This window comes from Myotis myotis, unplaced genomic scaffold, assembly GCF_014108235.1.
Source record: "Myotis myotis isolate mMyoMyo1 unplaced genomic scaffold, mMyoMyo1.p scaffold_m19_p_17, whole genome shotgun sequence".
NCBI classification, from domain to species: domain Eukaryota; kingdom Metazoa; phylum Chordata; class Mammalia; order Chiroptera; family Vespertilionidae; genus Myotis; species Myotis myotis.
In genome coordinates, this window is record NW_023416321.1 from 38,807,775 (window position 1) to 38,827,974 (window position 20,200).

Here is a 20,200-nt window from a genome sequence, read left to right on the forward strand (position 1 = left end):
GGCGTCCGACAGACTGTTGAGCTTGAGACTGGCAGGAACTCTGTGGGGTGAGGCTGATCTGTTTGACAGGGGGACTGGCCTGGGGTGCGGGATGGGGCCCCTTGCCGTCCAGAAAGTGGCTCTGCTCAGACAAGCAGCTAGGGTTCCCAGCCGGGGCCTGGCTCCTTGCCCAGAGCAATTTCCCGGCTCAAGGCCTGCCAGGAAGACGACTCCTATCAGCCTTCAGGCTGAGGCAGCTCGGGCTTGGGGACACAGTGGCCCTGCGGACACCCAGCCTCACCTCCCAGCTTCCATGGAGGGAGCCCTGGGGACATTCAAGGACAGGAGGCCGGACTGCAGGCCAGGAGGCTTTCTTGCTTCCAGCCGGGTCCTTCCGTACGGCCCGGGTGAGCCTGGGCAAGTCGTTTGTCCTCTGAGCTCCTCTCTGCTTCTATTTCTTAAAATTTATATTTATTAACGTCAGAGAGAGAGGAAGATCCATCTGTTGCTTCACTAATTTGTGCATCCATGGCCCTGGCAGGGAACTGAACAGCAACACTTCGGTGCCCCAGAAGATGCCCAACCAACTGAGCCACACCGGCCAGGGCAGCGCCACATTCTTTATCTGCAACAGGAGGTGGGGGTTGAGGAAGGCCTCCAGTTCTAAGGGCTCCGAGAGCTAACGGGGACCCCCCACCCTATCCCCATCCTGGGGGCCCCTGCCTTCGGGGCCTGCATGGGGGTTAAATGCAGGAGCCCAAGAGGGGCTGCACCCCAAGCTCAATAGTGGCCTCGAGCTCTCTGAGCTCAGTGTTATCAGGACACATCCCCTGGGGAAATCCCATTGTGGTCCCCATTTCTCAGATAAGGAAGCAGGCTCAGAGAGGACGGGGAAAGCCCCCCCCCAACCCCCCTTTCCCTCCCGGGCAGCAAATGGCAGGGCCAGGGTGGTCACTGAGCCCGTTTGATGCCAGGCTTTCTCCCTGGGTCTCGGGGTGCCATGGCGATGTGCACCAGATGTGGCCCTGGCCTGGCCCCTGCTCCCTCTGCTCATCCAGGAGGTGGAGGTGAGGCTGGAACCGGACAGACGGTGGGTGGGCGAGGTCAGGGGTGGAGGTGCCAGGCCTCACGCTGAGGGTGCCTGGGCCAGTGGATGGGTGGTGGATGGGCAACCGAGGACAGGGTTGGAGGTCTCGCTGTGGGCGCCGGAAGTGTCAGGGCTGGACCGTAAGGGCCCTCCTTCCTCCCTGCAGTCCTGGCTGTCGCCCCCGGGCTGAAGGTGGGGGATGTTTGGCTGTGGGGTGGGTCCCTGGCAGGGAGGGTGGGGGGCTCCAGCGTGCAGCCACGCTGCCCACCGTGTGGGGGGCTGACAGCTTATCTGGCTTATCTGGCCGTGTGATGGCTGCGTGGTTTCCTGCCAACAGCTTCTGTTTCCGGAGGCCCAGCAGGGCGCAGGCGGCGGGGGCGGGGCCACGGGGGCCTCGGGGCTGGTGACCCTGCCAGCTCCGCCCCCGTCCATCTTTGGGAATTTATTTGTCCACAGGCTCGGCTGTCCCTCAGTCCATTGCCTGCCAGGGACCCAAAGCTGCTCTGGGCACCCCAGGTCCTCCCTCCCCACCCGGGCGCCTGCAGCTGACCTCTGACTCCTGACCTCTGGCCCCACCTGCCCGCCCTGAGCTGCCCTGGGCCAGGGGACCTGGTGGTCGCGCACCCAGAGGGCGAAGGCTGCGTGGGCTCGGCCCTCGCCCCGCCGGGCCCAGCATGGCGCGGCGGCTGCAGGATGAGCTGGCCGCCTTCTTCTTCGAGTACGACACCCCCCGCATGGTGCTCGTGCGCAACAAGAAGGTGGGCATCATCTTCCGGCTGATCCAGCTCGTGGTCCTGGTCTACGTGATCGGGTGAGTCGGGGCCCCTCCCTGCGGCCCTCTCATGCCAGGCCTGCCCTCTCGGCTCCGGGATGCCCCCCCCCCCCCGTGACCCCAAGGAGCCCTTCTTTCTTGCCACTGGTTGTCCTTCCGGACAAACCCTGGGGGTGGTGAGAAAGAGTGGGAGCCAGTAGCCCCCTGGCGAGATGGGGGCTCCGAGGCACAGAGGGGAGCCCCGTCCTGGGTCACCTGGGCAACGAGGGCAAACCCGCCGGGTTCTGTGGGACAGACTCGCCAGGACCGGCTCCCTGAAGCGGTGAGTGGCTTCGGGGGCTCAGCCAGGGTCCCTCTACCTCTGACCCCATAGCCCAGCCAGCCCGTCCTGAGGCAGAGCCCCTCCCCACCCGACAGGCCCAGCTCCCACGGCCCTGCCTAAATGAGAGGCACCCTGGGGTATTTGAGAACACCTGGCCTTAATGGGGGCATGTCAGGCAAAGTCTGGAGGTCATCCTGGCCCCAGGGATGACAGCTCCTCTCTGGGCCTCCTGGGCCTGTCCCATCCTCCCAGGAGTTCAGGGATGGAAGCCAGGGGAGCCTCCCCTGCAGCCTGGATGTTCCAGGGACCGTGCATGGCCGTCTTCCCGAAATCAGTCTGGCTGCCCTGGGAGCCAAGGCTGGCCTGGCAGGGGCTTGTACATATGTGTGCTTGTATGAACACACGTGTGTGTGGTGTGTGGATGCATGTGTCGTACCCAGAGCTCTGTGTGGGTACGTGTGCCCTCATGTGTCAGTGTGTGCCCAATGGGTGTGGCTGCTGGGTGTGCCTCTGGGGCTGGATGCCCACCTGTGCATGTCCTGTGAGTGAGGTGGGTGGGTGCCTGGTGCATATGCCCTGATTGGGGGGTGGGGGGTGCATCATGTCCACTCACAGCAGAGGGTTCCTAGGGGAGCTCAGCCCCTGCTGGGGAGTCTGGGGCACCTGGCAGCCTCGGCCTGACTGCCATATGGTCCCAAGGGCCCTGCCCCTCTGGTCTCCGTGTCCCCAATTTTGCTGTGGGACCAAACCAGGACTGCTGCCTGGAGCCCAGGAAGCTTAAGAGTCCTGTTCCCCCAGGGCCTCTGGCATCCAACAGCCTTCCCTCTGCCCCACCTGGACCCCAAGGCCTGAGAGCCGTCAAGGGCAGCCAGGGCTGGTGAAGGACCCCTTCCGGCTCCTCTCTCCTGTTCACAAACCAGTTTGACATCTGCAGTGTCGTCTGAGCTTGTGAGGGAAATCAAGGCTCAGAGAGGAGCAGTGGGGTTTCTGGTGACAGGAAAGTCCCTGTTAGAGCTGAGGCCCCCTGACCCCGGGGCCCGGCTCTGCCTCTCCGTTCCCAGCTCACAAGGGCCCCTTTCTAACGGGGCCCTGCTGGTGTGCTGCCGGCACGAGACGGGCCTGAACATGCACCCTCCGGGGAGGAAAGAGGTTGCTTGCCCACCCCTCACCCTCTAGGGAGGCGGGAGAGCGCTGTCCTCCGTGGCCCTGTGGCTCCCTCTCTGCTCTAGGGCAGCACTGGGAGCAGCGCCAGGGCCCTCTGGTCGCGACTGTCCGGGGAAAGGGACAGTCCTCCCACGCCCCCCACACCCCATCCCCGGTGCAGCATATGCCTCAAGCCACCATTCAGTCCTGAACACAGGCCTCCAGTGACGGGGACCTCACTACCTCCCTCCCCCGCTTCCACCCTCCTAAGACAGTCTGCTCAGTTTCCAGATAGATGCGGCCTCCTCCGCCTCAGTGAGGCTCAGAGGCACTGAGTGGTTTAGCCTGGACCTCACAGCTAGAAAGTGGCCGAACCAGGACATGAATCCGACTGTGTGGCTCCAAAGGCGGCCTTGATATCCTGGAAGGGAAACCCGCTGAGGGACGGGGACTGACCACCCAAGTCACAGCGCAGAGCCGCAGAGCCGAAGGCAGGGTCCCTCCAACACCCCTCAGCCCCACCCTCAAGTCTAGAAGTCAACCTTCCACCCCTGCTTGGGCTGGGACTCCTGCTGTCTCTGGCGCCCTCGTCTGGCCACTGCCCACAGCTGCAGACGGAAACCAGCCTGGATTTGGTTTTACTCTCAGTCTTCCATTTCCCAACTGTCCCAGGGAGTTGGGGTGGGGAAAACCCCTTCTAAAAGCATGCACAGAAGTTCAACAGTTTCTCTCTCCTGAGAAAGGATGGCCTTTCTTCAGTTACACACACACACACACACCTCTTTCCAAGGCCCCTGCCCGTCAGTGTCTGGTCCTGAGGGTGTTGCAGGAGAAATGCCAGGCTCCCGGACACCAGCGACAGGGGCACAGCCCAGGTGGGGGATGGGCAGCCACAGAGACAGAACTGGACAGAGGGACATTGGGGGACAACCACTCAGATGAAGAGAGAGGCTCTGAGACTTAGAAACGGAGAGAGTTACTGAGACAGGCAGGGAGGCTGAGGTGCTGAGAAGCTGACCGGGTTCCGAGGAGGGGGACTGAGGCTGTGTTCTCATCCGGTGCCCTGTTCCAGGCAGCCCAGGGCAGGAGGAGGGAGCAGGTGGGCCTGAGGCCCTGATAGGCTGTGCAAAGACTATTTTTTGGCTCACATTATGGTGGTTAATTCATAGTGGCATTTCTCCTGGGCAGCAATGAGCTCTCCATAACTGGTGGTGTGCAGGCAGTGGGGCTGCCGTCCACGATCTAGCAGGCCCATAAAAGGGTGTGCTGAGACATGTCCCTGCCTGGGGTGTTTTGGTCAAGGGGGGAGAAAGATCTTTCTGGGGCACACAGGAGAGTCCAAGGGGACTTGTGAATGCTGCTTGGGGAGGGGAGCCTGGAAGGCTTCCTGGAGGAGGTGATACAGTGGTGGAACCAACCTTGAACTTTTCCTTAGGCCCCCCTGGGCCTCTTCTCACCTCAATCCTCACCCTGTCCCTGTGCACCCACATACAGCTCTTGAATCATGCGCTCCTGAGACCTCCAAATGGATCCTGGAGCACACCAACCAGGGATGAGAGCAGGTACAAGTTAATGCTGGGAGAAATGTATCTGAAGACATTTCTTTTTTGTTGTTAATCCTCACCCAAGGATATTTTTTTCTATTGATTTTTAGAGAGCATGGAAGGGAAGGAGGGGGGAGAAAGAGAGAAAGGTGTGAGAGAGACACATCGATTGGTTGCCTCCTGCACATGGCCTGATCCAGGCTGGAATTGGGCCTGCAACCCAGGTACATGCCCTTGACCAGGAATCAAACCTGGACCCTTCGGTCCGAGGGCCGACGCTCTAACCACTGAGCAACCAGCCAGGGCTGAAGACATTTCTGCCGCATCTTTTCCATGCCTGGTGCTGTGTCGGGCTTCATGGGACAGAGGTGGGGACAGGGTAGGCAGAGGGGAGAACAAGGAGATGAGGAGGAATTAGCCGGAACTCCTTTGGTTCCTAGACACAGAAACTGAAACACCGATGCAGGCTTCGGGCCTGCCTGGATCCTCCATGGAGGCCACAGGAGGAGCAAGCTCTACGTCTCATCCAGGAGATGAGGCGTTCAGGCTGGTCCCGTCTGGGCTCTCCAGTGAAGCCAGCCAGGATCTAGCTCCCTCTGCCCCGGCTCTGCTCTCCCCGGCCTCAGGCAGCCTCTCTGTCCTCGAGTGGCAGATGGCCCCCAGCAACTCTGAGCTGACACCCCACCAGCTGAGCCTCCCCTGGGGCACAAGAACTTCTCCTTCCCGGGAGTTCCAGCGGAAGTCCTGGGTCCATCGCTTCCTGGCCTAGGTTGGGTCATGAACGCAGCTCAGAACCAATCACTGTGGCCAAGGAGTGGATGCCCTGATTGGTGGACCCGGCTGTCTGGCCGCCTTGTCCAAGCAGGGCTGTGGGGAAGCAGCGTGTGACCAAAGGCCCTGGGCCAGCAGGAAAGGAGCAAGGCAGCCCTGGCCAGTGTTGCTCAGTAGCTAGAGTGTCAGCCGGAGGACCGAAGGGTCTGGGGTTTGATTCCCAGTCAAGGGCACCTACCTCAGGGGCAGGTTCGATCCCTGGCCCCAGTTGGGGTGTGATCAGGAGGCAGGAGGCAACCAATTGATGTTTCTCTTCTCTCTCTCTCTCTCTCTCTCTCTCTCTCTCTCTCTCTCTCCTCCCTTCTCCTACCTCCCTTTCATTCTCTCTAAAAAAATTAATGGCAAAAATGTCCTCAGGTGAGGATTTAAAAAAATAATAAAAAAAAAGGAGCCAAGGAGAGGAACTGGAGGAATGAGCGGGGCCACTGGCTCAGGCCTCTGAACCCGCCAGGCTGAGAGCGTGGCCTTCCTCCTGCAGGCAGCTGTCTCTTGGAGGGTGTCTAGCAGGGGAAGGCCTGGGGCAGGCAGGTGCTGGGGTGGGGGTGAGGCCAGAGGCAGGACAGCCATGAAGAGGCAGCAGTGATGAGAGGCAGAAGCAGTGAGTATGGACGACAGACGTCATCACTCTGGCAGCCCCACACCAGGGTGGCCACATTCAGCTCCTGCCCCTCACTGCCCAGCTCCTGCCCCTCATTGCCCAGCTCCTGCCCCTCACTGCCCAGCTCCTGCCCCTCACCGCCCAGCTCCTGCCCCTCACTGCCCAGCTCCTGCCCCTCACTGCCCAGCTCCTGCCCCTCACTGCTGCAGGGGGACATGTGCTCGGCACGGCCAGAGTTTCCGACTTCTTAGGAGCAGTGGGAAACTGGAACTTATGGGTGAAAGGAACCTCTTTATTTGCCGAGGTTGGAAACTCATTCAAACATTTAAAAATAAACCATCAGCGTGACTTGTCTGTAGTCTGCATGCTGACCAGCCTCTGAGCCCCAGCGTGGGCCCCAGCTCTGAACTCAGCCCCTTCCTGGCTCCGAGTCTGGCTGGCCCCTCCCCGGGTCTGCTCTGCCCCATAGCTCCTGTGAGGCCTGGTCAGCTCCTGCCTGTGCCCGGGTGACCCCCTGCCCTCCCTGCCCCAAGCCAGAGCTGCCCCAGCGTCCGCCCAGCTCCTCCCGGCTCCCACAACAAACCCCTCTGGCCCTTAGAGGAAAGCCGAGGGCAGCCAGGAGAGACCAGAGAGTGGGCATGGAGGACAGGAAGGGCGGGCGGATGACGCCCGGGTTTTGGGCCTACGGACGGGGCACCAGAGGAGCAAGTTCTGGGGACACACGAGGCATTCTCGTGGGTCCCGTTGGGTTTTTACTTTGAGATATAATTCACATGCGATCACATTCACCATTTTAAAATATACCATTTGGTGGGTTTTAGCATAATCACAAATTTGTGCAACCATCACCACGATCCAATTCCAGACATTTTCACTATTCAAAAATAACAAACAAACCCCACCTTGTGCCCCTGAGCAATCACTCTCCCCTCCCCTCCCATGCCCCTTGCCCATCCCGGACATTTCACAGAAGTCAAGTCATACAACGTGTGGCCTTGTGTGCTGGCTTTTGTCACCTCGCACACCGTGTGTGAGGCTCGTCCAGGTGGCAGGTGTATCGGCGCTTCCTCCCCTTCTGTGGCTGAATAATATTCCACGGTGTGGATCCCCCACGTGTTGTTTATCCACTCGTTGGTTCAAGGGCATCCGGGTTGTTTCCACTTTTGTTCCTCACGAAGAATGTTGCTGTGAACATTCGTGGGCTTGTTTTTGCACGGACGTACGTGGTCAGGATACCTATAAATGGAATCGCTGGGTCAAATGGAAATTCCATGTCTGACTTTTTGAGGAAACGCTGACTTTTCCAAAGGGTCGGCTTAGGTTGGAGGAGCCTGTGGGGTGTCGGGGTGGGGCCAGGGCAGAGGGGAGGAATGTGTGTCACCAATCGGTGAGGGCAGACTTTTGGGTTGTTTTGTTCGCTTCTGTATTTTTAGCGTCTAGGAAAGTACTTGGCACATAGTAGGGCAGGGGTGGGGCATCTTTTTCCTGCTGAGGGCCATTTGGATATTTATATCATTTGCGGGCCATACAAAATTATCAACTTAAAAGTTAGCCTGCTACAGTCGGTCAAACATTTAATTAGCTCACCCCTGGTGCCTTGGCAGGGCCAGACCAAATGGTTTCATGGGCCTTCTACGGCCCGACGTTCCCCCTGTAACAGGGGTTGATAAATAACTATTTGTTGAATGACAAATGAATGCGTGGGATTGACTTTTGGGAGAGAGTAAAGAAGTGGAGGTAGGAACCCTGGCGCACAGTGGGTCTGTGATAGCTCGCACGGGATTCTGCCTGCACTGGGGATGGAGGCCAGGCCGATGGGGGCAGATGGACATTGAAAGAATTAGTGAAGGAAGAGTAGGGACAGTGAAAACAGGAGACTGACTTACTGTGTGCCTATGCATGCTCATTCATTTAATGGGAACTCATGGGAATCCCCAACCACCTCCACTCTTTTCCTTCCAGGGGCCCAGCCCCACTGCTCATGCATGGCTGGGCCCTGCTTGTATTTGTGGAATGAACAGTCTTTGTGGGAGGTGTCACCACCTCCGTTTTACTGAGAAAGCCAGGGCTCAGAGAGGTTTAGTTTCCGGCCAGAAGCCACACAGCGGTGAGTGGCAGTGCCGGTGCCTGAACCTCGGCCTCTAGGCTGTTCCAACATGTGGCCTCTTCCATGAGAGGCCACTGGAGAAGAGAGAGAGGGTTTTGCTGAGAATAAGGTGGGTAGAAAGGGAAAGAGAATTTCTGGAAGGGGAGGGACTTCATAACGGCCGGTGTTTGGGGCATTAGGTGCCCATGGTGGCTTCCTAGAGTGGTGACAGCAAGGCTGGGTCAGGCTTTGGAGGAGTGGGCCTGGCACCATGGTCTGTTGAGTGTTTCCTTCCCACGTCCCGCGTGGGTCAGGGTTCAGGAACTGGAAGCAGAGCCGCACACAAATGAAAATGAAAAGACAAGAGATAATTTGGAAATATTGGGGGACCAGGCGGGCAAGTCCAACTCAAGGGGAAGGACCTCCTCCCGTGCTCAGGCCTCACCAAGCTTTTACTGATTCTGGGATGCACCCATAGCATAGCCCTTAGTCAGGTGACCCCTTGCAACAGGCAGACTAGCCCATCAGCAAGGATTTACATAATAATAAATGGGGGAGTAGTTTCAGCTACCACTGTCTGGACAAACAGAGGTGGCGCCTAGCTCCGACCTTTGCTAGGGCTTCAAAGGCACCCAGCCTTGGGGGGGGGGGGGGGCTCTGTCTACGCTTATCAGATAGTGAAGTCAATAAACAGTTTCCCACAATGGTCATTCTTTTACTAACCAGAACTGAGGTCCCAGATGCCAGATTTTATCTTTCCCATTGACCCCCAGGACTGACAGCCCCCAGGGCACAAAGTCAAGAGTGGCTGCACCGGCCCCAGCATGCAGCCTCCTGGGCCTCTGCTTCCTCCCCCAACCCCCGCACCTCTGGCTCTGGCCACACCTGATGCCCAGTGGAGGGGCAGAGTCCCGGGCTGTGGCCCTGAGCCTGGGTCTCCCTCTGACCCGGGAGAGATGCTCCCCAGGCCTCCATTTTCTCATCTATATTGTGAGGAGTCGGTGTGGGGCAACGAGAGAAATGCTGCTGGACACTGGGGTCCAGGGTGCCCAGAGGCCAGTGACCTCTTCTGCAGCTTGGGCATGAAGCCCGAGGCCGTCCTGGAGGAAGCAACCTAAGGAGGGCGGGGCATAGGTGATGCCCACTCTCCCTGCGGCAGCAGGAGGCAGTGAGACAGGTTCAGGACCCAGAGTTGGGGGCCTTTGTCATGTCTTACCTGTTGCCTCCTGGGACCTGCAGGGGGCAGCAGTGACCCGGCTTAGGCATGGGGTGGGGGTGGGGTAGCTTGGCTCCAGTGCTGGCAGGGCGAGGGGCTTGCAGAAAGAGGAATGGACTATGGGAGGTGAGAGGAGGACATTGGTGGGCTGCCTTCCTGGGCCTGGATCAGGGAGCCAGCTCCTGGAGAGCTAGCAGTGAGTCTGGGGCTAAGAGGCCTGGAGAATTCCGTTACCCGGCACAGGAGAGGGGAGAATTCCGTTACCGGGCACGGGAGAGGGGAGCATTCCGTTACCGGGCACGGGAGAGGGGAGCATTCCGTTACCGGGCACGGGAGAGGGGAGCATTCCGTTACCGGGCACGGGAGAGGGGAGCATTCCGTTACCGGGCACGGGAGAGGGGAGCATTCCGTTACCGGGCACGGGAGAGGGGAGCATTCCGTTACCGGGCACGGGAGAGGGGAGCATTCCGTTACCGGGCACGGGAGAGGGGAGAATTCCGTTACTCGGCACGGGAGAGGGGAGCATTCCGTTACCGGGCACAGGAGAGGGGCTCTGAGCTCTGCTTGGACAGGTAGACTGAGGGTAGAGTGAGGGGTGAAGGGGGCACAAATACACCTGCCCCGGTCAGACCTGCCCATAGGTGCGCTCACAGATTTGCCCTGGGGATACGAAGCCACAAACTCTGGACACACACCCACAGTGACAGGGGTCTGAGGAAGAGAACCATACTCTGGATAGAAGTGTTTCCAGGACTGTCCGTCGTAAGCGACAGAGGCCAAAACCAAACTGGCTTACATAAAGGAAGGGGATTTATTAGCTCAGGAAAAGTCCAGAAGTAGATTTCTCATGCTTTAGGCCTGGCTGAGTCCAGGTGCTAAAACAACATGGCAGGAGTCTGCCACCCTCCACTTCCTGGCCTGGCCTTCTCTAAGTTGGCTTCCTTCTCACGCTTGCCCTGTGAGGTAGCAAAGATAACTCGCCATCGTTTTGATCTTGGAGCCACCTTGCTTAGCCACCCAGCAGAGAGGATGTCTTTTTCCCAATAATTCCAAGAAGAATCCTGGCCTCCCTGCTGGAACGCCCGGGTCAGGTGCTCATCCTTAGACCCATCACTGTTGCTAGGGTGATGGAACATTGATTGGCAAGCCTTGCTCATGTGCCTACTCCTGGGGCTAAGAGGGAGGAGGGCCCCACAGAACCTTCCAGATTGAAAGTGGAGAATGCACAGGAATAGGGGTTCTCGATGCCGGGAAGAGAAGGCCAGGATTCCCCAGGAGAGCTGGGGGGCCTCCCGCCCGAGCCACTCCCACAAGGGCCGTGACGGGGCCAGAGGCTGCCAGGCGTGCGGGGTCGTGCTCTGCTGTTTTTCTGTGGGAGGCCCTCGGGGAGGAAGGAGTCCTCTCATGAGGACTCGGGTTCCAGATGCTTGGCCTTCAGGCACCAGCAAGTTCTGCTCTTGGAAAAGGACCTGACAGAGCCCTTCAGTGGGTCTCCTCCCCGGGAATTAGTTATTTTCAGAACGAAAAGGATGGTGGAACTTCAGGCACTGGCCAGCGGGGGGAGGTAGTGGTTCTCCTGCCTGCAGCCCAAGGTGTAGCTTTAGGAGCAGAGAGTGGCTCAGAAATGCATCTGTTTCTTCTTTTTAAAAAAAATATATTTTTATTGATTTCAGAGAGGAAAGGAGAGGGAGAGAGAGATAGAAACATCAATGATGAGAGAACTATTGATCAGCTGCCTCCCGCACACCCCACACTGGGCATTGAGGAGCCCGCAACCCAAGCATGTGCCCTGACCGGGAATCGAATGGTGACCTCCTGGTTCATAGGTTGACGCTCAACCACTGAGCAGCGCCGGCCGGGCAGAAGTGCATCTTGGGAGGCAAAGGGAAAGGACTTGGCCTGTCCAGCTGGTGCCAGCACAGCCGTCCTGAGCGACCCCTGTGCTCCCACTCTCTGCAGGTGGGTCTTTTTCTATGAGAAGGGCTACCAGACCTCGAGCGGCCTCATCAGCAGCGTGTCTGTGAAACTCAAGGGTCTGGCTGTGACGCAGCTGCCGGGCCTGGGCCCCCAGGTCTGGGACGTGGCTGACTACGTCTTCCCAGCCCAGGTGAGCTGACTCAGGGATGCACCTGCCACCCAGAGTCCTGGCTCAGAGCTGGGTCGGGCTCTCTCCCACCTCCCTGTGGGACCAGTCAGCTCCTACCTCTCTTGGGCTTCCGTTTCCCTGACTGGGATGAAGGGCACACGCAGCCTGCTAACATCCCCACACGCTGACCGCGGGGCGTGTGGAGGACTGTGCTGCCTGCCGGGTGGGTTCTGGGAGCCGCTGGGCAGTGCTGGGCTCCTGGGGCTGTCCTCCCAGCCCAGAGCCCTGCCTCTCGCTTCCAGGGGGACAGCTCCTTCGTGGTCATGACCAATTTCATCGTGACCCCCCATCAGGCCCAAGGCTACTGTGCAGAGGTGAGGCTGCCAACAACCATCCCTCCTCCTTCACCCCGAGGGGAAAGTCACATGGAAGGAGAGGTCCCCTGGGCACTGGAGGTGAAGCTGGGGAGGCTTCCTGCGGGGGCCGCCGTGGAGGGATCCCAGGCATAGATTGACACGGAGTCACAGGCCCCCTTCGGCCCTGCTGGGGCTGCCCTGACAGCTGCGTGCCAAGCGGGGTGCTGAGCCTCTATGCGGCCCAACCACAAGCCCCCACCTTCCCACCCCTCCCAGCTGACACCAGCAGCTGGGCCTGAGCCCAGAGGGGGGAAGGAGGCCTTCAGCAAGGGTCACCCCAAAGGTATCTGAGACTCTGCCCCACACCCTCCCTAGGGCCCTGGGGGCGGGAGGGGCTCTTCTCAGGATCCCAGCCAAGGGGCCTGGAGCCAGCAGCTCTCCCCTCCCCCAGCATCCGGAAGGGGGCATCTGCGAGGACGACAGTGGCTGCACTCCAGGGAAGGCGGAAAGGAAGGCCCAAGGTAAGGTCGCCTCCTCCTGTCCCCTCCTCAGGCCTCCCCCACCAGGATGTCCTTTCTGCCCTCTCCCCTCCTGCCATCCTGACCTTGGCCTGCCCTGTCCCAGACCCAGGCACACTTCCGCCCTCGGGCTGCTGCTTTTGGGGGCCTCATCCATGGGAAGTCCTAGGGATGGAGCCTGGAGGGTCCCCCCTGCACCCCCAGCTGCACCCAGGACTTTCTCCCTTTCTCCAGGCATCCGCACAGGCAAGTGTGTGGCCTTCAATAACACCGTGAAGACGTGTGAGATCTTTGGATGGTGCCCCGTGGAAGTAGATGATAGCGTCCCACGGTAACACCTGCTCCTTCCAGGGAGCTGGGAGCAGGATCCCCGAGCCCAGACAGAGGGTCCCTTAGTAGGACCAGGCCCCCCTTCTTCCAACCCTACCCTCTCTCCATCTGTGCACCAGGCCAAAGAGCCCCTCGGGCCCTGGTCAAAGGCCTGAGAGTCCACCATTACAGCACACCACCCCAAAGCCACAGGAGGGTGCACCCCCCACACACACCTTGCCAGGCTCTGGTGGGCGCCCAGGGACTGCTGGGGAGGGGTGGTGAGGAAGTGTGGTCTCCTTTAGCCCTGCCCTTCTCCGAGAGGCCGAGAACTTCACGCTCTTCATCAAGAACAGCATCAGCTTTCCACGCTTTGGGATCAACAGGTTGGTGGGAGAAGCGGGAAGATAGGCAGGCGGCTCCAGGAGGCTGCGGCTGCTGGCCTCAGCTGCCTGTGTCACCCCTGCTCCTGCTGCTTTCATGCTGGGCCCCTGGGGTGGGCTGTGGAAGGGGCATTTCTGGGGCCCACGAGGGATCTGCAGAGCTTCGGGGCATGGTGGGCGCCTCCCAGCTGGCACACTGCTGCTGCCAATGCCCTCTGCCCCATAGGCGCAACCTGGTGGAAGCGGTGGATGCCAAATACCTGAAAAGGTGCCTCTTCCACAAGATCTCTCACCCGCTGTGCCCTGTCTTCAATCTCGGCTATGTGGTGCGGGAGTCGGGGCAGAATTTCAGCAGCCTGGCTGAGAAGGTATTATGCCAGGCGAGTGGGGGGGTTGGGGGGGGCGGTGCTGGGCCCAGGATTGTCAAGCCAATCAAGGCTTTTCAGGCCTAGGTAATCTGCCTCCAGCCTCCCTGTGTGGGTTGAGTATAATGGGTTTATCCTCTAATGCTGGGGAGGCAGGGTCAGGCCTGTCTCCCCAGCAGGGCCTGGAATGGAATGGCACAGAGGTGGTGCCCAGAATGAATGGACATGGGCAGATGTGGTCATCTGGATGTCTGCTGAAGTCCCACTGTTCTTAAAATAGCAGATAAAAGCAGCTCGAATCCCAGGGCCCTGAGAAACCCTGGGAATTCCAGGGGCCAGATCCACATGGCCACCTGGGTTCGGAGAGAAGCATGAGAAAGAGCCAGCCTTGTGGGAAACGGGGGTGGGGGACTGCTGTGCAAAGGCCCCGAGGGGAAACTCGGTGTATGGTAGAAACGCAGAAAGCTGGAGTGTGGGGGGCGGAGGCGGGCCAGAGAGGGTGACAGGCTTGACACTGACGCAGTTTCTCAGCATCTCTTGTCAAGCCCAAGCAGGTTCCCCCTTCAAGAGGCTGCCGGCCCAGCTGCAAGGCCGTCTCCTGCCCTGAAACCCCAGAGCTTAACGCCCGTGTCCCGGCAGGGTGGGGCGATAGGCATCACCATCGACTGGAACTGCGACCTGGACTGGCGTGTGCGGCACTGCAAGCCCGTCTACCAGTTCCACAAGCTCAATGAAGAGAAAGACCTGGCTCAAGGCTTCAACTTCAGGTGCCTGCCAGGCCCCACCGGGGCACCTTCCCTCGGGGTCCTGTGGGCTCTTCTATTCCCAGAACCCTCAGGGCCAAGCAGGTGTCCCCGGGAGGGGAGCACAGGAGCCGGGGCAGCTCCTGTCGTCCTGGGGTTGACCACACAGGGAGCCAGCAGGGAGCAAGACCCTAGAGGCCTGAGCCCCTGCCCTGCCTGGTCTTGGTCCCCGGGAGGCCTCCCTGGCCAGGACTGGTTGGGAAATGGCTGACCTCGGGAGCCAGGCTGAGGGTGGAGTACAGCATTCCTGGCACGAGGCCTGGGATCCTGCCTGCGGCTCCCCGTCTCTATAATGTTGGGGGGGACTATCCTCAGGGACCTCCAAGGGCCCCTGCATCCCTGATGCTCTGGGAACTCCCCACTGAGAATGCTTCTCCATCATCCCCCCTGCAACCTCACTCCTTCCCCAAGGTTTGCCAAGTACTTCGTGGAGAATGGGACCAACTACCGGCATCTCTTCAAGGTGTTTGGGATTCGCTTCGACATCCTCGTGGACGGCAAGGTGAGTGACAGCGTGAGGGGCGGCCAGAGACACGCTCTCGGGCCCTGTGAGTGCCCGCTGGGCACCTGTGGTTACAGACGAATGCAGGTGGGTGGGCTTCCTTCGGCAGTTCTCCTCATTGCACATGGACGTGGGCACTGTTGAGGGCGGCCTTCCAGCTGTGACCACCCTCCCGCACTATCTCCCTGGGTCCAGGAGGGCAGAGCCAAGGTCAAAACCCAGGCTCCTGACCGGCCCCTGAGTCGCATGTAGAGGCAGACCCCGGGCAGCAGGCAGCGGGCTAGCCGACAGTGGAAGGGACACTGCCTGACCCCAGGCCTGGCCTTAGGGCTTCTGAGGAAGACCTTTCCAACGGGCCCCTGCTGACTGCTAACCCTCCCCTCCCCTGCCCTCACCCCCGCCCCCGACCCTCCACCAGGCTGGGAAGTTTGACATCATCCCCACAATGACTACCATCGGCTCCGGGATTGGCATCTTCGGGGTGGTGAGTGCTGGGGACATGGGGTCACTGTGCTGGGGTCAGTCCCCCTCTTCCACATCTCAGTAGCAGCAACAAGTCTCTCACCCATAACTTGACGGTAATGGTCCATCCTTACTGAGCCCACCCCCTACCCTAGACACACAGTATGTCTGCAGAAACTGAGGCCCACAGCTGGGGCAGGACCCAGGGGGGATGGGCAGTCTCGGTTCCCCGAGGGGCCTCAGGGCCTCATCCCCCCTCCAGGACCCGGGTCTGGATAGGGCAGGATTCGGTCAGGGCCTCACAGACAGTAGGGATTCCCATGCTCTAGCCACCACCTCCCTGCCCCCAGGCCACGGTTCTCTGTGACCTGCTGCTGCTCCACATCCTGCCCAAGAGGCACTACTACAAGCAGAAGAAGTTCAAGTACGCGGAGGACATGGGGCCCGAGGCGGTAAGAGACGTCCGAGTCAGGCCCTTCAGAGGCCTCGGCCCCTAAGTCTGCGGTGGGGAGTCAACCGCTCCCCTGAGGCTGACTTGTGTCCCCCCAATGCTCACACAGCGGGAGCGGGACCCCGCGGCCACCAGCTCCACCCTGGGCCTGCAGGAGAACATGAAGACGTCCTGACCTCAGCCCCCGCTCCTGACTGGACGCAGCCTGAGGCTTCGGGCGGGGCCCTGGTGGAGGGGTCCCAGCCAGGGTAGAGGGGTCTCCTCTGGGGCTTGCCTGCCCACCCAGCCAGAAAGACACCAGTGTGCCAGCAGCTCAGGGGGGACGCCAGGAGAGACCTGCGCAACTCTGAGCTTTGGCTCCAACTCTGCACCCCGCCAAGCGCACCTCACCCAGCCTCAGCCTCTCCGGGCGCGGAGGAGGTACTGGTGCTGGGTGGCCCTCACACACTCCTCAGCTGGAGCTTCGTGCTTCTCGCTCTGGGTCCACCCATCCCACTCTCTAGGCCCGTGCTCTCCCATACGACACCCACTAGCCACCATGACTACTTAAATTTAAATGAATTAAAATGGAATAAAATAAAAAGCAGTTCCTCAGACCAGCCACATTATAACCACCAAGGAGACACGGGGCGGTGGCTGCCGTATGAGACAGTACGGGCATTTCAGCACCACAGAGAGTTCTCTGGGACAGCCCGGTTTTTCAGGGGCTCGGGTTTCCGTGGGGGAGCTTATCAACCATGCAGGACCCTGGCCCACCCCAGACCCCCTGCACTGGGATCTGCAAGGCGAGCAAACTCCCCAGGCCATTTTAAGGACCTTCATTAAAAGGTTCCCGATCAGGTATCAGACTTAGCCTGGGCCTGCAGCGCCTGGCAGGTGCCGGTAGTGAGCAGGTGTGTGGTGTGCTCACAAGCCCCACAGTGTGTCGTGCACGCGCCTTCATGTGCACACTCACCTGAATGCACACCCCCTTCTACCCACACTGTGTATTTGAACAGCTTGGGCCTTGCAAACACAACCATCTGATCACACCCACACCCCCAAGCACAGACACCTGGTCCATACCATGTCACCTCCGTGGGACATGCTTCTCCCACGTGTGTCAAGCCAGGACAGCCCTTCAGCCATGAATCCTTACTCAGCTACCTCTGGCCAGGTGGGAGCCTTGGCCAAACTCGGGGCTCCCTGCCTGTGGCCCAGCCCCAGCCCCCAAGGCCTGCCCAGCTCTGTCCGAACACAAGGTCTGGGGGAAGCGAGGGGTGAGTACAATAAAAGGAATGAGGACAAACCTCTGCCTCTGTACCTTTTTCTCAGCCTCTCTGAAATCCATCCGTGCACTGTGGGTTGAGCTGAGTGACCTCTGAGGTCCTTCTGGATCTGCCGGTGGGTGGCGGTGAGCTGACACTTTGCCCTGATATCAGCAGGGTCAGTGCTGGGGGATAGCTCGCCTCTATCCACGGGCCACTGTCCTGGCACAGCCCTGAACGTTGGAGCTCTTCCCAACCTCCACACACCCCTCCCATGCAGGGGAGGCCTGGCACTGGGACAAGCAGAGAACCAGCCTCATGAGGAGCCTCCGGAAAGCGGAGGTGAGGAGGGGGCTGGCTGCCCCAGGAGGGAGGCCCGGGGAACCCCAAAGAGGGGAGGAAGGTCCTGAGTGAAGACAGTGTGGAAGGATTCTCCAGGGCTCTGCTGTGGGCATGACCACTCGTCTGAACTTAGAACCACGCAGGGTCTCTGGGCACCCCATCACCATGCTTTGTCTAGACCACAGCCCGATACAGTAGTCACCAACCACATGTGGCCATTGAGGACTTACAATGTGGCCAGTGCAACCACGGAATGGAATGTTTTATTTTATCCACTTGTAACACATGGAAATCACCACACATGGCTAGTGGCTACCACATCGGACGGGCTCGCAGGCCCTTGGCCTTCTGCCCTCTTCCCCAGCCAGGAACCATGCTTCCGATTTCATAACCCCAGGAACTCCCTCTTCTTTCCTCTCTTCCTGCTCCAGCCCCACCTGCTTCTGCACCTCCTGCCCCCTTCCCTCCCAAATGCGTAGAGGATTCCAACTTTGTATTCAACCCAGTCCAGAGACCTCCCAGCAGAGGCCCTCTCCTCTCTCTCCTGTACTTGCTCCCCTCTCCTGCTCGCTCCCACCCATGTTCCCCTGCAGCTCTGCCTGCCCCTTCACTGCTACCTTTCCAGAAAGACCAGTTCACACCTCCCTTGTCCCACCCTCAGCAGGTGGCCTCCAGTCCCCGCCCCCACTTCTCCCAGATGCCCTTGTCAAGTTACCAGCAGCATCTTTGTTGCCAAATCCAAGTAGACACTTCAGCTGTATCCTGCTCGGCCTGTCTGCCTCTGATACTGTTGACCAAGTCTCCTTTATCGAAAGATTTCCTTCCAGCAGCTTCCAGGACCTGCCCTCTCCTGATTTTCCAGTTTAGCTTGGAGTGTGTGTGTGTGTGTGGGGGGAATACAGGTTTCAACTGCAGCTCTGGCATGGTCACTGTGTCCTTGGGCAAGTTGCTTAACACTCCAAGCCTCCTCTGTGTGTGTGTCGGATCATAATAGCCTCTACTCAGGCCGGGATAAGATAAGATACGGAGGTGCCTAGCACAGAGCCTGGGACACAGTCGTGCTCTATCCTCTCTTCCAATAGTGGAACCACCTAGTTGTCCCCAGATATCTATTCTCTCTATAGTGATACAGCCCTGGGTTCTTAGCAGGACATGCGGCTGCCTAGAATGAAAGTTGCATTTCCCAACCTCCTCTCGCAGCTGGGCCTGGTCATGTGACTAAGTTTCAGCTGGTGAAATATATGTGAAAGTGTCAAGTGACACCTTCTGGGAACTTTCCTGAAAAGCCAGCTGGTGCAAATCCTTTACCCTCTTCTTCTTCATCCTTGTCTTCATCCCACTGCCTGGAGTGTACATGTGATGGCTGGAGCTCTAGCCATCACCCTGAGCCACGAAGACAAGTGTCATACCCAGAGGCTGCTGGAGCAGTGAGTGGAAATGCCATATCTGGAAGTCTGTGGAGCACATCTGACATACCAGCCCAGGACTGTCTTCCCTGAGGTCCTTATGTGGGATTTTTGTTACCTAAGTCAAAACTGGTACAGAAATCTTTCCTCCTTAAGAGTGAATATTCTGGCCCTAGCTGCTTTGGCTCAGTGGATAGAATGTCAGCCTTCGGACTAAAGGGTCCTGGGTTTGATTCCTGTCAAGGGCACATGCCTGGGTTGCGGTCTTGATCCCCAGTAGGGGGCGTGCACGAGGCAGCCGATCAGTGATTCTCATCACTGATGTTTCTATCTCCCTCTCCCTTCCTCTCTGAAACGAATAAAAATATATTTTTTAAAAAGTGAATATTCTGTCCTTGGACCCTGCTTCATTTGCTCTGTGTTATCTCACCCTTTCCCATTGCTCTACTTACAACTACGGATCCTTTCCGACAACTTCCAAAACTGTCTGCTGGCCCAGCCCTCTTTCATGAACTCCAACCCCACACCCCTCCCCCTAATTACCATACCTAAGTAGTTATTCATTTGACAAACATCTTTTGAGGGCTGCCTGAACCAGGCACAGTCCCTGCCCTCATGGAGCTCCCAGTCCAGAGGGGAAACAGGCAGGTAAACAGATGCTGGTTACAAGGAAGTCCTTAGGAGGGGCTGGTAACCCACACTGGGCACTGGGCGTGAGGAGGTCAGAGGGAAGGGTTTTTGACCGAGGGGTATTGAAACGAGTTAGGCAGATGGTTAGGACTGAGGTCATGGAGGGCTTGACTGGACCTATTCTTGGGATACTGGTGAACCATGGACAATTCCTAAGCAGGAGCTGACTAGTTGGACTTGTGTTTCTGAGAGAGGTCTCTGGCTGCCAGGTGGAGAAAAGCTACTGGGGTGGGGTGGTAAGACTGGGTAGGGGTGGGAGGCTAATGAGGAGGCCGCTGCAGCAATCCAGGTGCAAAACCATGGTGGCCTGAGCTAAGGGAGGGGCAGAGAGGTGGCGAGAAGTGGCTGGATTCCAGGGTCACTTAAGAGGCAGCATGGGCAGGGCTTGGTGATGGACTGGTTGGGTGGGAAAAGAGTAGCCTACAGTGAGTGACTCCCAAGTTTCTGGCCCCAGAATAAAACAGAAACTCAAGAAGCCAGGATTGGGGGAGATACGGGGCCGTGTCTTGGACAAGTGGTAAGGTGAGGCGCCAGAGGATTCACATTTGGAGAACAGCATAACTGAGCCAAGGGTTGGTGAGTTCGCCAGGGGAGAGTTGGGGGCAGAGTCCCCGGAAATAGCCGCCTTGAGGGTCAGGTCGTGCTGGAGTCCCCTCCATTCCCTCTGGCCCAGCTAAGCCAGTCCTGCCGACTGCCCAGAGC

The 20,200-nt window shown here is 59.0% G+C and overlaps 1 protein-coding gene across 1 annotated transcript; it reads left to right on the forward strand.

The window, feature by feature from the left end:
- The first annotated feature begins 1,544 nt into the window (after positions 1-1,544).
- On the forward strand, positions 1,545-18,920 carry P2RX1 (purinergic receptor P2X 1). The gene is made up of 12 exons (XM_036341320.1): positions 1,545-1,877; positions 11,538-11,685; positions 11,967-12,038; positions 12,472-12,541; positions 12,773-12,869; positions 13,153-13,233; positions 13,457-13,598; positions 14,235-14,362; positions 14,810-14,900; positions 15,319-15,384; positions 15,713-15,814; positions 15,923-18,920. The coding sequence occupies exons 1-12, from the start codon at positions 1,741-1,743 to the stop codon at positions 15,986-15,988; spliced, it is 1,200 nt and encodes a 399-aa protein (XP_036197213.1). The 5' UTR covers positions 1,545-1,740; the 3' UTR covers positions 15,989-18,920.
- Positions 18,921-20,200: the final 1,280 nt, after the last annotated feature.

Excerpts from the sequence above, each read along its gene's own strand:
- P2RX1 (XM_036341320.1), top strand. The coding sequence starts at position 1,741 with ATGGCGCGGCGGCTGCAGGATGAGCTGGCCGCCTTCTTCTTCGAGTAC. Across the intron at positions 12,542-12,772 it reads GGCGGAAAGGAAGGCCCAAG|GCATCCGCACAGGCAAGTGT; the intron begins GTAAGGTCGCCT and ends CCCTTTCTCCAG. Across the intron at positions 14,363-14,809 it reads GCTCAAGGCTTCAACTTCAG|GTTTGCCAAGTACTTCGTGG; the intron begins GTGCCTGCCAGG and ends TCCTTCCCCAAG.